This window comes from Lagenorhynchus albirostris, chromosome 12 (assembly GCF_949774975.1).
Source record: "Lagenorhynchus albirostris chromosome 12, mLagAlb1.1, whole genome shotgun sequence".
Classification (NCBI taxonomy): domain Eukaryota; kingdom Metazoa; phylum Chordata; class Mammalia; order Artiodactyla; family Delphinidae; genus Lagenorhynchus; species Lagenorhynchus albirostris.
This window is the reverse complement of record NC_083106.1, coordinates 14,798,577-14,815,666: the sequence shown is the minus strand read 5'-3', so window position 1 is coordinate 14,815,666 and position 17,090 is coordinate 14,798,577. Positions and strand designations below refer to the sequence as shown.

At 46.1% G+C, this 17,090-nt stretch overlaps 1 protein-coding gene across 10 annotated transcripts in view; it reads left to right on the top strand.

The window, feature by feature from the left end:
* Positions 1 to 17,090, top strand: part of MTHFD1L (methylenetetrahydrofolate dehydrogenase (NADP+ dependent) 1 like) — a 196,167-nt gene that overhangs the window by 149,013 nt on the left and 30,064 nt on the right. The window contains exons 27-28 of one of the 10 annotated variants that reach the window (XM_060168053.1): positions 11,639 to 11,720; positions 12,541 to 12,905. The exons of 8 other annotated variants lie outside the window; for them this stretch is intronic. In XM_060168053.1, coding sequence (XP_060024036.1) covers positions 11,639 to 11,695 — 57 coding nt within the window. In that variant the 3' untranslated portion in view covers positions 11,696 to 11,720; positions 12,541 to 12,905. Of the gene's footprint in view, positions 1 to 6,293; positions 6,777 to 11,638; positions 11,721 to 12,540; positions 12,906 to 17,090 lie in introns of those variants that run through there. One more of the 10 variants, XM_060168052.1, reaches the window with a different exon arrangement.

Here is a 17,090-nt window from a genome sequence, read left to right as displayed (position 1 = left end):
CCTGCTCTATATTTTAATTGTGGTGGTGGATCCATGACTGTATATGTGTGTCAAAACTCATAGACCTACACGTTTTTAAAGGGTAAAATTTATTGAGCATAATTTAATCTTATCTCAGTTAACAAAAACACGAGGAGAGCTTGCTTTATATTCCTTAGAATGGCCTCCCTGACGGCAGCTCCTCAGGGCCAAAGATCTGGTCTTCAGTCCATGAAGGCCTTTGCTTAGCAGAGCACAGCCGGTAGTACCCGCCCAGAGGGACCAGGGACAAGCGGCCACTAGGGTCCCAAAGAGCATGGAACAGTGGACACAACTGAGGAGGGAATTAGCTGAGTTCCTAATCTGCCCTGTCTTGTCCTGCACAGATTTGAAATCCTACAGTAGTTCTCCCAACAAATTCATTCATTCAGGGGACGTGCACATGGCCCTGTGCTCCATGCCGTGGGGAGCCCCCAGTAAAGCAGCTTTCTCCACTTCAGGCAGCTAGTAAAGGTAGATAGAAGGGAATTAACAAAGACAATGGTTTGGTATAAAAAATTGTGAGTCAGTAAATGATACCTTCTGAGTATCTGAGCATTTAAGAGTCATTAAATACCAATCATAATTTTAAATCTGTGGGGTCACTAAGCAAATAGATGCTTGTGAGTCTCCTCCCACCTCAACTAATAGCCTCACATCCACAGCCTTGTAAGACCAGTTCTGGAAAGCCAGGGTTCCATCAGCCACAGCTTGTGTGTGTGTGCATGACCACTAGTCCATCCCTCCGCCCCTCTGCTCCTCCTGGACGCCGGGCTGGTAGTTAGAAAATGAAGGTGTGAGCAGTCCTTGAGGGGTGGCCTCCGGCTGCCTGGGTTCCCTGAGGAGGTCCCGAGCCTCCACCCCCGGGTGGAGCTGTAAGCGGCAGGGCCCCGCGGTAAAATCCTCCAAAACAATCACGTGAGGAGCGAGGAAGGAAGCAGTTCCTGGAGGTCAGGAAGCATCACGTGGAGGCGGTGACCTGCGGTCTGCTTTCTGTGACAGAGCAGGAAGCCGCTGGTGTCCGGGGCAAACGCAACGCAGGAGGCCAGGATCGCCTAATAAGGGCTGGTATTTACTTTTACTTGACCCCGTCCGGGGCCCTGCCACAGTCTGTGAGAATGCTTCTAAGATTCATCATACGTGTGGGAGACCCAGTGTAGTAATTTCCTGCTGAGATGACCGAGGCAAAGGGGGATGGGGATGCTGGGGGGGACTGGCTCCTGCAGGTGGGAAAATTCTAGCCTGATGAATCACCCTGACTCAACACGGGCTTATTCGAGTGCCTCTGAAGCACACATCCGTCTCTCCCCTCCAGGAAAAAAGCCCAAACTGAGACCTCAAAATCAGAAAGCCCCTCCGTTTTTCTGCGTAGCTCATTCATTCATTCACGCATTCATTTATACCTGTCGGGTGGGAGGTGCTGTAAACCACATGAAGGTGAACGAGCTCCAGTCCTGTCCCGAGGGGCCTTACGGCAGATGCTGGCCAGTAAAGTCATACACGTGCAGAACACCGTGGGCTTTACAGCAGAGGAGAAATCCCTTCTGGGGTGTCCTCAGGGGACGCCCGTCCTCCTGGCTGCCTAGTAGGTCTGAAAGTGGAGGATCTCAACACAGGCATGCCCCTCCTCAAACAATGAACATCTCCAGCTCTGCTGACTTTGGCAGATCGCACGGTGAAGTGCTGGAGAGTTTGGTTTTTTCCCCTCCAGATTTAGTTTTCTAAATATTTACGTTACCTTCCATCCTTACTTAGAGGCCAAAGTTTTCTACCACTGAATGATTTCATCATGTTTTATTTAGTTACTGCTTTAATTGGAGTTGATCACCAATTTGTGACCTCCAGTTGGTGTAGACACTTTACCAGTACATTTCACTTCCTGGTGCTGTTTTTATAGAAACACCCAGTCGTACATGGGTTCCTCAGCTAGGGACATCTAAGACCTTTGCCCCATCCTTACGTGCACTGGCAGTGTTTTCTATCTCATTTTTCCTTCCTAAAATATCTTCGTTCCTACTAAGCTCCGTGTGTATCCTTGCCTCTCTTTAATGACCTTATTCTTGTATATTCTTTCCATCATATTATTGAAAGCTACAAAAGAGTATAAAATCCTTGACCAATGCACCACCACTTAGTACCTCTCCTTGTAAGAAATAGTTTAGCAAATCCAGATCTTTGATGTGGGGAGAAAAGAGCAGACTGTTTTTAAGATTTTCCAGCCCTATAGTCTACAGATTACCCTGTTAAGTTTCCAAAAATTCTTTCAAAGCTTATGGTTTCGAGTGCTCAATAAATCTCATAACTAATAAAACTTCTCCAAAACAATCTCATTCCCCACCCCTTCCCCAGTTTAGTAGGTGGTCTTTGTCTGGTGGTCCCATTGCTTTGATACTGTCTTTAGGTTTTTATAATTTATCAGGGCTGTTTAATCATTTGACGTAAATTTTGTGACATAAAAACAGTAATATGTAAGGAAAGTTTATAAAATTATATTATTGGGAAATAAATTACATTCCATATAGAAAAGACTAAAAAGACACCAAAATGTTGACAGGGGGCTGTGATATTATGAACAGCTTCTTTTCTTTTCTGCTTATTTCAAATGACTGCATCAAGGATATGTCACTTTCATAACATGAAAATACAATAAATAGAGAAATAGTAAACTGAAAGTACTTGGGGAAACGTTTAGCCAGGGCCAGTTAGTTGCAAGGGAGTCAGAGTACACGTATGGCAGGCGGAATTAGGCTGGTAGAATCATCTTGCCCTTCCTGGCTTTCTTGTTGTGTTTTAGCACCTGAAAATTGGGACACCAAAGAACGGACAAAAGAGCTGGAATGTTCCTCTAAGAAGTGCACTCCTGAGTATGGTTTGTCGAGTCTTGTCAGATGTTTGCTGGCCCCAAACTCTGCTAAGGAAATGCAAGATCGTTTTTTCCATGTTAATTTGTTTTCGTGCGGGGCTTCCTCACACAGTGACGTGTTGTCAGAACAGTTGGCTTGGAGAGGTGTCCAACCAAGTGTGAATTCCTAGCAGAAGTCCATTTGAAGGTAGTTTTTGGTGTCTCGGACTATTTTCCTTTGATATCACATCAAGGCAATGAGATTAGCTCCTTAGAGGAACTTAGAAGTCCTCTTGAATATGAAGTCTTCTCTATTGACAAACTTAGGACACAAAATTAGGACCTAATGGTTATTAAGGACAAGAATATGAGCTGGAATCTTGGGCTTAAGCCATCCTGCAGTTTACCCTGAAGGGATTAAGACTTCCTACAGCGTTTACGTGGTGTTCGTTGCCAGTTAGAGCCTTTCTGGGGGACACAATGGCTACTTGAAACTGTGGAGAGAATCCTAGTGCTTTGACCTCACAGACCAATGGGGAGAGAGAAGCATCTAGGCTGGGGGCTGTAAGATGCAGTGCGTCAGAGCTCCCAGTCTGTCTGGAGCAGTGATTCTCACTGGGCAGTTCCCCTGTCCCCTCCTACACCCTTCACTTTGGCCCCTGTGCTCTTTCTGGAACAGACCGTGTGATCCTGGGCACTGAATATATGTACATGCCATGATTGGTCTGGGCTGGCCCCATCAGAGCGCGGAAATCTGTCCAGGGAAAGGGGACTAAAAGATCATCAGTAAAACAAACAGTTCATTGAACGAGCAAACGGGCCCTGGTGTGGCCTTCATTTCCACTCTGTGACCTGACCTGGCCACATCTCTACCCAGGTGCCCCGCTGACAACCTCGCTTAGCTTGACTCTGGAAAGCAGGAAACTGCTGGAGCGTGTTTGGGAAATCAGTGATGTCATCCACAGCGAATGCTGGGTGGAGAGTTACTGGTCTGCGGGGAACGGGGGCCAGTGAAAGCGCAAGCTGGGGCCCCACCCAGCCAAGTCATTGCCGTTTTCTTTCTCACATTTCAGTTAAGCTCACTTTGTTTTCCGTTCTCCTCCCTCTCCTGTAAAAGTATGTACTGAATGTTTTGCGTCCGCTGCATCTGATTCAGGTCAGTGGCGAAGTTATTCTGCAGCTCAGTGGGGAGATGTTTCTCCTGGCACACCGACCCTGCTCAGGGATGCATAGTTACAAACTCGGTGCACTCGGGTAGGCATGAATTAACTCAGACCTTGTAGGTTGCAACCCAGTGCACTACTCCTCACATTTTCCAGAGATTCTTGGCCAGGTACACACACTCCCTCCTCAAGCCGCCTTTATTTTTTTAAATAAATTTATTTATTTATTTATTTATTTTTGGCTGCGCTGGGTCTTCATTGCTGTGCAAGGGCTTTCTCTAGTTGCAGAGAGGGGGCTACTCTTGGTTGCAGTGTGCAGGCTTCTCATTGGGTGGCTTCTCTTGTTGCAGAGCACGGGCTCTCGGCATGCAGGCTTCCGTAGTTGTGGCGCGTGGGCTCAGTAGTTGTGGCTCGCGAGCTCTAGAGCACAGGCTCAGTGGTTGTGGCGCACCAGCTTAGCTGCTCCGCGGCATGTGGGATCTCTCCCCGGACCAGGGCTCGAACCCGTGTCCCCTGCATTGGCAGGTGGATTCTTCACCACTGCGCCACCAGGGAAGTCCCCCCAAGCTGCCTTTAAATGAGATGGCTAAGCAGTCGTGTTGTAAAGAGCTTCCCGTCCTGTGAGATCACACAGAAGGTCTGTCGGAAGCTCAGCGTTGGGCATATTTCCTGCAAAATCATCCACTCCTCCTCTCTCCTTTCCCTCACTCTCCTCTTGCCTTACTTTCCCCACACACACCACCCACCACCCCCCCGACAAATAAAGAAACTCTTAGCTTTTTTTTTTTTTTTTTTCCTTCCTGGTACGCGGGCCTCTCACTGTTGTGGCCTCTCCCGTTGCGGAGTACAGGCTCCGGACACGCAGGCTCAGCGGCCATGGCTCACGGACCCAGCCGCTCCGCGGCATGTGGGATCTTCCCGGACCGGGGCACGAACCCGTGTCCCCTGCATCGGCAGGCGGACTCTCAACCACTGCGCCACGAGGGAAGCCCTCTTAGCTTATTTTTTTTAAGTCTCTTCAAGTGACCTTCCTAACTCCCATGTTCCCTGGCCCCGGTTAACCCGACACCTGAAATCTCTGTGATTAGTTTGAAATCATCCAGACTCGCTGCACACATTGCCCGCAAGCCTCCCCTCCCCATCTGGCCTCACTTTCTTTGTATCGCTGTGTCCTTTCACCCCATTTGTGTGGACCTGGTCGGGTTCCTCTTCTCCACCCAGCTTGAGTCTCTCTCCCACTGCTCTTCTTATCTCTACATCAGGATTTCCTGCTTTCTCCCAAACGTGCCCTTCCTCTGGAGCAGGCATCCCTCACTTCCTCTTATCCTGACGTGGCTGCAAGAAGTGGCCCAGTTGCTCTGTGACCATGCCCCCTTCCCGCTGTCCAGAGGAGAGGCACACGTGTGTCTGTCCAGCAGGAGATAACTCATCCCTGCCTTTTCAGTCTGGCATGTTTCAGCAGAAGGGAAGTGACCAGCAGCATTCTCGATTTCCAGAAACTGTTTTTCAGGTTGATGAGACACAGGAAGCTTTGTGACTCAGGAAAATGTTTGCCCCTCTACCTCATACTGTTATCTAGGTCTAGTCCATTTGTTTCAATGACCTTTTCTCCCTGAGTTTGATGCTAATGTTGTTTTGTTTTGTTTTAATATTGTGGTTTTTTTAAATTTTATTTATTTTTATTTTTTGCTACGTTGGGTCTTCGTTGCTGCGCGCGGGCTTTCTCTAGTTGTGGCGAGCGGGGGCTACTCTTCGTTGCAGTGCAAGGGCTTCTCATCGCTGTGGCTTCTCTTGTTGCGGAGCACGGGCTCTAGGCACGCAGGCTTCAGTAGTTGTGGCACGCGGGCTCAGTAGTTGTGGCTTGGGGCTCTAGAGTGCAAGCTCAGTAGTTGTGGCGCATGGGCTTAGTTGCTCTGTGGCATGTAGGATCTTGCCAGACTAGGGCTCGAACCCATGTCCCCTGCACTGGCAGGTGGATTCTCAACCACTGCACCACCAGGGAAGCCCAATGCTAATATATTTTTAGCATAAATATAAAATTACTTCAAATGAAATCAGCCTCAGCCAGGGAAACGTGCCGAGTAATAACGTTACCAGATATTTCTGTTATTGAGTTAATTATTTTTTAATTGGCTTAAATTTTTAACCTACCACTAGTCATCCCTATGTGTAGGCTCTGTCTCTTACTTTCTATGAACCTAGAAAAGGGTACTTGTGGTGCTTAAGTGTCCACCCCTATCATCAGGGTACTGACCTTTTGTTTTCTCTAGGGATTGATGAAATTGGCCCATTCCTCTTCCACTTCCGTCTCTAGCCTCCTTGTTTCCTGCCACATTTAGCAGTTTGGATTCAGAGCATAAAACTGCCAATCAAGATATACGCAAGTCAGAAGGAAAGACATCCATGAAAGTGTCTGGCGCTCGTGGCGCTTCTCTTTGTTCTGTGCCTCTTGGTTGCCTTTGTTCACTTTGTTATCCTAGTCTGTACTAAGAGGCATATAGTCAGAAGCCGCTAAGCAGTTTAAGAAAGGGTAATAAAATTAATACAAACCAAAGTACCAGCTTTCAAATTAAATAAATGGGCCACCGTCAGAGTCGGTTGGAGCATTTGGTGGGAATGAATGAACAGGAAGAAAAGCTAGATTGAGAAGAAGAATATGGCGCTTTCAACTGGGATTGTAATTTGAGGGAGGAATATGGTTGATGTTATCTGGAGCTCATAGCAGTTCACAGGCTTAACTATGTACGTGTTCATCAGAGTATCCACCCATGGACATCAGATTAAACGTTAAAATAAAAATAGTATATGTCCCTATAAAACATTTGTGGTATACTGCTTTTGGAAAAGTTGGTTCCCCCCTGCTGTTTTCTGGGTATCATTGAAAATTCAAAACATTTTATACCAGTGACTATAGCCAGATCTAATTAAATCAGGGAACAAGTATAAAGTAGGTATTAGAGAAATAGTTTATGTTGAGTTAAGTGATCAAACAGAGGTATTTATGTACATAGTCCCTGGAAGACCCAGAATGAAAATTCATAGTCACACTGCCACCCTTCTGTAAGGATTTCCAGGGGTACCTGCATTACGTATGTGCCCTTGGCCAGTGTGCTGAGGGGGAGACCTAGGGCTAAGAATACAAGCTGAATCCATAGTGTATGTCAGTCTCCTGTTTGAGACTTACCCCAACCCCAAGAATCAGCTCTGGGGAGTGTAAAGCCTGTGAAAGTCACTGGGTAACCCCCGTGCTTCTTTGTTCCTTCCAAAATCCATCATCCAGTTCTCAAATTTATCTGTGTTTCTTCTCTGAAGACATATTTACTCACTCCAGAACCTTCCCCCAGGACTGGCATTGTGACCCCCTACTCACCTCCCAACACTGCATTTCTCACTCAAGCACACCTCTGCCTTTGTGCTGCCAGCTCTACCCAGCTAAGGTCTCTTGCGGTTATTTCCTTTGGGTATCCTATTCTTTATCAAGTCGCCTTACCCAGTGTCTCCTGTTAATCCAGGCCTCCCCAGGGTAGAGACCCTGCCTTTGGTTCCCTTGATCTGTCCACACTGGGGAGTCCAGTGTAGAACGTACGGCTGAGCCAACCCAGTGTGAGGGGGTCAGCCAGCTGCGTGGAGGGCACGGGGGTCCTTAAGGTGTCCTCTGCCGATGTGACCTCACAGTATCAGGATCTCCACTCCAGTCCCAGTCTGGAAAAGCACATCTTGTAAGACACTAAGGGGACAGGCTCAAATGCCCACCTATCTTATCTGCTTGTAACTCCAGCCTTTCGGGGTCAGTGCCGTAGCCCTTCTTTTCAAACCAGTTACTGACCAGCAATGCTATAAATCAGGTCTAAATATATTTTTCTTAACGTGTTTAGATATGGACTTACAGATCGAATATCTCACCAAGCTGTATCACTTGGCATACGGCCGTTTGTGTGGAAACTGCTTGTCACATTTTGTGTTAATGAATCTCAGCCCTCATTTCAGTGGGAATAATAATAATAATAATAAATAATAGCTCTTCTTACTACAGGCCAGACACTCTTCCCAATGCTTTATGTAGATGAACTCATTCATTACCCCTCGTACCAGCCCTGTGAGCCAAGTTAGTGATAAATGGCCAAGGAGAGTTCCAGCGCTCCATGAATATTAAGGTTTATGAGATCTTTGCACAAGAATAACTTAAATTTTGAACATCTTGATATTTTCTTTTCAGTAGGTCAGTCAGTGTGTATTTCCGATGCCGTGTGTGCTGCACACTGAGACATAAAACAAAGCATAGGGGCTTCCCTGGTGGCGCAGTGGTTGGGAGTCCGCCTGCCGATGCAGGGGACACGGGTTCGTGCCCTGGTCCGGGAAGATCCCACGTGCCGCGGAGCGGCTGGCCCCGTGAGCCGTGGCCGCTGAGCCTGCGTGTCTGGAGCCTGTGCTCCGCAACGGGAGAGGCCACAGCAGTGAGAGGCCCGCGTACCGCAAAAAAAAAAAAAAGCATAAAAGGTGGTGCCACCCTTCAGGGACAGTAGGATGCTTGGATAATAGAGCATCAACACCGGGAAATTAAAGCAAATGGTTTGTGCAGTTCGCTTGCCACAAGGAAGGCATAAACGATCCATGCAGTAAAACCTCAAAGAAAGCCAAGACCACAGTGGGACTTTGGTAGGCTGGGAAGGTTGGCTAGAGATTGGGGCCTTGGGTAACATGCTGGGGCATACTAGGACGTTTGAGATTTTGTGGGTGGAGGACCACCTGGCATCAGTCACCTGAAGGAAGTAGAGACAGGTCAGGAGCCCTTAGTGCATGTGGTATAGGCCCAGGATGGGGGCAGTAGTGGTAGAAATGGAGAGGATGGTGTGTGGCCAGGAGACGACTGGGAGTCACAGAAACTGCACATGGATGGAATATGAGGAGGGGTCCAAGGTGACTCCCGAGGACCTGGAAGGAAGGGCGCACAAAGAGCGAGCTGGTGTTTCAGTGGAGGTGACTGGGAGCGCCATGTTGTCTGAGGTGCCTGTTGGATTTCCCCATCAAGTCATCCATCAGCCAGTTAGAAATTCATTTTTGGAGCTCTGGAGAGAGGCCAGAGCAAAAACATGGAGACTTCTTTTACGTTCGGGTGATACAGTCTCCAAGTTCCCTTCCAATTCAAAACATTGTTGCCTGTCTGACGTGCACTATGCACTGGGTGACCGAGGCGGGAAAGACCCAGCCCCTGCCCTGGATGCTTAGTGCTGACAGACTAATAGATCCAAGCAAAGTGTTGAAGGTGCCGGGTTGAGGAAGGGGTGCTCGCTTCTCCTGAGGGAAAGGACAGCCGTGCAGAGAAGCTGCCTGGAAGTGCCCTTGGTGTCCTGAAAAAGGGCAGCGTTTAGGGGGGAATCATTCCAGACAGACCAGTGGGCAGGCACCTGACTGCAGATGCCCTTAGACCCTGTAGTTAGGAGTTGAACTTGACCGTGAAGGCAGTGGGAGGGAGCCCTTAACCAATGGAAGGATATAATGAGATCATTCCAAGGCCTCTGCCTTGACAGCTCCAGGGGGCCCTTCACAGCAGTAAGTGTGAATGGTTGTCCCTGGGCATGGGCAGGGCCACCTCCTGCATGGCCACAACAGAAGGTCTCTGGGTCATTCTTTGCCTTTGAGGCAGAAAAGCAAAACTTCCAGCAGTTTCCCTTGCCCAGGCTGGTGAGCCCTGTTCCAGGCTGGACCTTGTACTAGGTAACAAGGAAAGCCAGAAGCGTCAAAACGGGCAGCTCCAGGCTGTGTCTGGGGACAGATGAGCTGTTTCTGCACTCTATGCGGTTGCCTGAGTGAAATACTATTTCTGTGTCCATTTAGTCATTAAGCCTCGATAATTTGGTTTCTGAATGGACCGTGATTTGCTGCAGGTCAGAGGCTTTGAAAGTTGTTTCAAGCTACATTAAACAAATAAAGAGAATTCTCCTAAAAATAAAGGAAGTAATCTCTTCTCTGTCTGAGACACCATGCATAATTTGTCGAACTTGCACAAATATTTCCAACCCATCAGAATCCTCTGTCTTCAGCGTGTTTGCCGCTCTATCACAATTATTATAAGCCCATGGGGACCAGTAACCTGGGTTTCCACTATCTTTGCTCTTTCTTTTTATGGAGCGGTTCAGTCTGCTTACAGGTGGCAAAGAGTTAACTTGTCATCAAAGCTGTAATATCACAGTGATATGTGAAAAGTTCTCCCTGAAGTGTAAGTGCCAAGTACTTGCTCATATTAAGAGACAGTTTTTTGTTTGGGCCTGAAAATAATTATAACAAGGACTCTTCTGCAAAAGGTCGGTTCTCCAAGTTGCATATGGTCAGTCCAGCTCCCCGTTCCATGATGTGGTTGGCGTTCCCTCCAAAGTTTATAAAATAATGAATTTAGTAAATGACTCATTTGTAGTCCTTTATGCCATCTATTTAAAGAAATAGTTTTCACATGGGTAAAAATCATTGCATAGGTAGCTGTAAGTTCTTTATTATTTACAATAACCACAAGTGACTTCTTTTTTTTTTTTTTCGAAGTTGTTTTGACAGCCGGAGGTTGTTATTTTAATTTTGATAAGTTTGTCACAAAGAATGGAATGTGCTCCATTTTAGAGATGGAAAAGTTTGGACAGGGAGAGAGGAGAGAGGCACCACCTAACAATGGGATTCCAAAAGGAGATCTATTTGACTTCTTTGAAGTGCTTTTAGTTTTCATTTGCGGCTTAAATTGGAACCTGCTATCTTTCTTTGGAGTAGAATGCATTACAGACAGAAAAAAAAAATATATCGCTGTAACCACATCACTGGAAAAAGAACAGAAGATTTCAGGAAGAAGAAGAATATTAAGTGTATGGATTAGAATTTCAGACAGAGTCTTCTTGTCTTTGGACAATAAATAGTTAATGGTACATGGAAACCCTGATGGGGAATCTCTGCAGCACTGAAAAAAAAAATGCCCATAAATCCCTCTTCAGCACTTCTTTGTGTTCACACATTCAAGCTGAGGACAAGGATGGAATGTCCAGTTCATCTCAAGTGCACGGGGCTACTCTGCATCTTACCCTGACATCCTGTCCTCCTTCCTGTGTTATCAACATGCAGGCACTGCTCTCTGTGTATTATTAAACACAAACAAAAACTCTGTCTACAGTAGTTCTGTACGTTTTCACAGACCTTCTATTGTGATTTTATTTCTTCCGTATCTTCTCTGTTGAGCACATAAGCTCACATCTTTTCTAGCCCCCAAAATAATCCATTCTCTTCCCCTAGATGTAATGTGTGATGCGAAAAGGAATCATTGAAAGGAGGGTTAAAGATACTAATGTCTGGATAGTTTCAGGACTGGAATGATTGTCTCTAAATACATACAGCAGCTATATGCTTATAATGTTTAATGACTTGGAGAAATAACTGGTTTGTTTAGTGGGAAAATAAATGGGATTCATAGACTATAATGTCAACGGTGTAAAAATGCATAGAAAAAGCAAGTAGAAACAAAGGGATGTTTACTTAAATTACAACAATAAAAATTAAAACTGTAATCAGCACTAACATCAGAGCCAGACAGCGTTTTCAGCAGTATATATTAACTCATCTGATGCTCACTGCCCCCTTCCAGGTAGGTAACATCACTGCCCTTGTTTACACAGAGGGAAACGGAGGACAGAGACATTAAGTAAATTGCCCTGATCATGGAGCCAGTAAGTAGTAAAACCATGATTCAGCCCCATCATTGCCTCCTCAGAAATATTATATCATCTTCCTGCTGATTATATGGCCTTATTTTCACATCCTATCCATTACTGGACACGAGCCTTGATTCTGGTAGCTGTCCAATTAGAAAGAGTGGCTTCAAACGACCTGTTCTAAACCTAATCCCATTATGTGAGCAGATGATATCCAAAACCTTATTGCTTGATAGCCATTAATTGCATTATAGCTTTAATATTGTAGTAACTTAGGATAAACTGTCTAACTAAACTTTTGGTTGCTTGGCAGAAAGCTGTGTTGCTCAAAGGTAAATTTTTCATTGTGACATTTTTCAACCAGGCTTTCCTGGTTGAAACTATTGCCTTGAGTATCTTCTAAATCAGAATAATGTCACCCTTTTTTTTTTTTTTTTTGGTGTGGATCTTGGTGTTTCTGTCACCCATTAATGAATGTGCTTTAAAAGGTCAAAGGGGTCCAGAATTGTTTTCTACTGAGCTCTTTCTCTCTTGGGGATAGGTTGGTCATCTCTTCAGGTGAGAGACTTGATTTGGTTCCTTAATTTCACAAAAGTATTGTCAACCCTACCAGCCCAATGACTGATCTGCTAGGCCGTAGGACCCTGCTCAGCCAGCGTGATAGAATAGAGGCAGTCCCTGCTGTCCCTGGAGATTATAACCCTGACCTGTCGGCTGCCAGGCCCAGCGCTTGGCACACAGTAGGTTCTAGCTATTGAATGAATTTCTTCCGATCTTAAGTGACAGTAGTATTTTGGGGTTATTTACTTTGTTTTTTCTGTGCTGTTTTCCCAAGGGAATGGAAATACCTTTTCAAGACACATCGTTGGCCTGAGTGTTCTCCCCTTTTTCTTGGGTTGTCAAGAAGCTCTGAAACTAATAAACAGCTCGGTTCTAATAACTGTAGGATGCCTGGACCACACACCTACTTTCTAACAGGACCTTGACGTTTATTCAGTGTATACTTTCCTGATTCCTGTCAATCTATTTCTTAAACTTCATTTTAAAGTAAAAGCCTCCTGAAGTTGTTTGCTGAAAACCTCCACCTTCTGAAACCAGACTTCAGAAGATGAGGGGGCAAAGTCGAAATAAAGATACCACCCAGAATGCTCCAGGGCTAAAGAGATCTAGACTTTCCAACACACACACACACACACACACACACACACACACACTCTCTCTCTCTCTCTCTCTCTCTCTCTCATACAATATGTGTACAATAAAATGCGTTCCTACCGTATCTTTCTCAATGCATACACTGCCCAGAATAGTCTTACCTTTGAGGAAAGCACTACACAAAATCCTTATTTTCATTGCCATTCAGGGACGGCCCACGGCTTATAGATTAGCGGTTTCAATTTCTTCTTTCCGTGTTTCATTTCCATACCTAGTAAGGGCTTAAGCTGATTGACCGCACTGACGTTTTAATGAAATATAAATAGCTTCACAGAGAGACAAGAAAGATATGTATCTAGTGCAGCTTGAGACTCTGGGCAGGTCGGGACCATGTTGGGTTTCATAAAGGAGCAGGAAGTATGGGGGCACTGATTCTTGGGGTCTGTCACATCCGTGTTTGGCCTTTGGTGGAGGCTGCTTTTCTGATCCTGCAGAAGCTTGTTGGTACTCTGCAGAAATGTGCCATTTGCTTGCTTTTAAGGATGACCTACAGGCCAGCAAGAATCATGAACTGCATTATACACTTGCAAATTCTTCAGTGAGATCGATGATAATTAGCCTACAGAAGCCCATTTAACCCTCAAGATAGAGCTGTACCGTGAAAATTATGCTTTGTGGGATACGTGTCATTTGTCCCCCACCTCCCCAGAAGGGAGAGCCACGGCTCACGCACACGCCCAACCCTGTACCTGCAGCAAAGCCCTGGTCCCCTCCTTCCCGAGGACTCCTGCCCCGTCTGCATGGCTGGGCATGGCCTGGCCAAATGAGTTGTCTAAGAGCATCTGCAGGTGTGGACCATGGGTTGTTTTTACTGTTTTAACTTATTTGATGACACTTGAACCAATATAGCGCCTTTCTCAAAACTTCGGAAGGAATTTTTTTTTTTTTTTTCCACCAGAAGTGAGACAGCATCAGGATGAAGGGCAGGATGGTGCCGTGGTGAGCACCCTAAATGAGGCATTGCCACATCTCGACTTAAAGTCTTGCCTCTTCCCCAGGCCAAGGCCCTTCACCTCGCTGATGAGATGACGGCCTCTGGTCTCTGTCAGCTCCAAGCCACTGTAGTCCTAAACGGGATGTTGATTGGGTTTTTTATCAAATCAGAGTATAAAATTTGAGCATGTCCTTCTCTTTTGTGAGAAACGACAGCTACTAAATGATGCAGATGTTCTAAAAGCTATCAGGTACTTACCTAAGTATTAAGGCCCTTCTCTTACCATTTTGTTAAATAATTTTTATTCCTGAAAACTAACCGAGATACTGAGTATTCTTGCTAATCAAGGCACATAGATTGGCATTTGCCAGAGCAGTTTCTCAGATTTACCTGACCCTGCATTTCAAACACTCAGCCTGGAGGTTGGCTGTGTCTCTGTCCTGAGGGCACGTGTACACATCATCCATGAGGTGGTAGGGAAGGGCTCTTCCTCGGTACGTTGCCTAATGCACCGGGGAGTCATCAATTTCATTTACAGGTAAGTCAGTGTTTCCAATGGATTTGGGCTTTGCTTGGTTCCAAATTCAAATCCTTCATATATTGTAGGAAGGGAACAGTAGAGACTTGAAGAAGGACATTAGGATTTAAGTGAAGGGCAAGGCAAGCCACGGTCAGCAAGCGGACATCTCTTAGATAAACAGCACTGAATTTGTGGGAAGCAATTCAGAAAAATCTGCTGAAAACACTTCAGTTAATATTTACATAGTAAAGAATCATATGCATTGCCCCGGGGTGGGTTATGGACAGAAGGTAGAGGACCACATGGGTCTGAGAAAAGGGAGCTGTGGAGAAGACGATTTTATTGTCATCACCAGGAGAGTCCAGGGCAGAGAGTTCTGTCCTTGGCAGTGACTAATCCTCTTCCTTTAGATGCACTTCAGATACTCAAGCTAATGGTGATGATTCATCAGGGCATTCGAGCTTAATGAATGCATCACTGTGCGACCACACAAATGCCTTATTTCTGATTCACTCATACAATATTTATTGAAGAGTGCTGTGCACTAGGCCATGAGAAACAAACAAACAAAACAACAAAAGGACTGGGCCTTGCCCTCATGGAGTTCACAGGCTAGTGAGGGGCAGCAGTTAAATATATTAACACCTAAAAGAGCCGAGCGCTCTTTCCTTCTGAGAGACAGAGGGATGCAGAGGTGCCCCAGAGCCCATGGGAGCAGATGGCACTGGGAGCTGGCAGGGTTGGGGAGCTCAGGCTGGGCATGGGGTTGCCTCATCCTACTTGTGAGGGATGAGAAGAGGCTAGTCAGGTGACGTGGGACAGGAAAACAACAACACATAAAGCATCAAGGTGAGATGGAACGTGGTACTATGGTGATCGTGTGTGCAGGCAACAAGAGATTTGGACGGAGCGAGAGCCGTGACACTGGGCAGGAAGCTAAGGCCCAGGTCGTGCGAGGCCTTGAGGGCCAAGCTTAGGAATCAGAACTGAATTCTGCAGGACCTGTGGATTTTAAGCAGAGCAATGTCATCACTGTGTTCACAGTTTAGAGCCATTTGGAGAGAAAGGAGACCACAGGCATGAATACCTAGTTAGGAGGTGGTAGTACTGATAGTTAGGAAGGCGAGAAGCGCACAGCCTAGCCTGCAGCAGAGCCAGTGAAGGTGGAGGAGGACATGGATACCAGAGGGATTATGGAGGTAGAATGAGCTGGACTCAATAAGCAGGAGAGGGGAGGAGAGAATTCAGAAATGGCTCAAGGGCTTCCCTGGTGGCGCAGTGGTTGAGAGTCCGCCTGCCGATGCAGGGCACACGGGTTCATGCCCCGGTTTGGGAAGATCCCACATGCCGCGGAGCGGCTGGGCCCGTGAGCCATGGCCGCTGAGCCTGCGCGTCCGGAGCCTGTGCTCCGCAACGGGAGAGGCCACAACAGTGAGAGGCCCGCGTACCGCAAAAAAAAAAAAAAAAAAAAAATGGCTCAAATGTCTGACTTGTTCCCCAGGTGGGTCTGGTTGTCGTTTACTTAGATAAGCAAAAAAGGAGGAAAAACCAATTTTAGGAGGCAAATAATTGTGTTGGGGGAACCCAAACCACCCCCAGTGATTCACTAGAGGGACTCAGCATATAGTCATACTCACAGTTACAATTTATTACAGCAAAAGGATACAAAGCAAAATCAGCTAAGGGAAAAGGCACATGGGGTGAAGTGCAGAGGAACGTAGGCACCCTCTGCCTGGCACTCACCAAATTCCAGACTCCCACAAGAGAAGCAGGTGTTCAGTATAAACCCTTTCAAAAGCCAAGTTCCCAGACGCCAGCCTTGCAAACAGGTCTAAGGGTAGCTTTCTCTCTTCCGCACGATAGCGAATTCCATTTTGAACATTCTGAGTCTGAAGTATTTGTTGTAAGTTCAAGTGAAGATGTCCACTGGGCAATTGGTTATTGGGTCTAGGGTTCGGTAAAGAGATCTGGGCTATAAATTAAATGTTCTGGAGTCATTAGCACTACTAGTCATTAGTCACACAGAGAGGAAGCCCACCCCTGGATGTCTCCCAACCACCATGCTGGAGATCGTCCAGTTCAACTCGCTCATTATATAAACGAGAAAACTAGGACCCTGCTCTGCGGCTTGCCTGTGCTTTTTTCTGTTTCACGTCTGTTGCTCTTTCCATCATTCTGCACTGCCTTCTCAAAATGGCTACGTCATACCTCACCCAAAATGAATAAAATGGGATTTAGATGATAAAACAGACTTTGTAAGTTTGCTTAATGCAACTTACTTCACAGTGAATCCTTGGACCCTAAAAAGTCGAGTTGATCACATTGAGGCCTCCACACGGAAGAAATTTCTAAGCAGCCGCTAAGTCAACCATTCATGGTCAATCCGTCTGGATTATCAACAGGCAGCAAATTATTAGGACCTTTCCCATCTCTTTCCTCTTGTGTCCATTCAACAAATTTTTATGTTTCCACTCTGTTTGCCACTAGGAATAAAAAGGTGAATGTGGCAAAGTCTTTGCCTTCATGAACTTACTCCCTAGGGTCAGGAAAGAGAAAAACACAATATATTAGCGGTGTGTCGGGGCAAGAGTGTGGGCAGGGTGACCCCTTGGATATGGGAAATGAAAAGAAATCAAACTCAAAACATGTTAGTTTTTTGCTTGAAGCTCTGATAAAGGATAAACTGGAACTTGAAAACTGTCAAATGAGGTTGCTG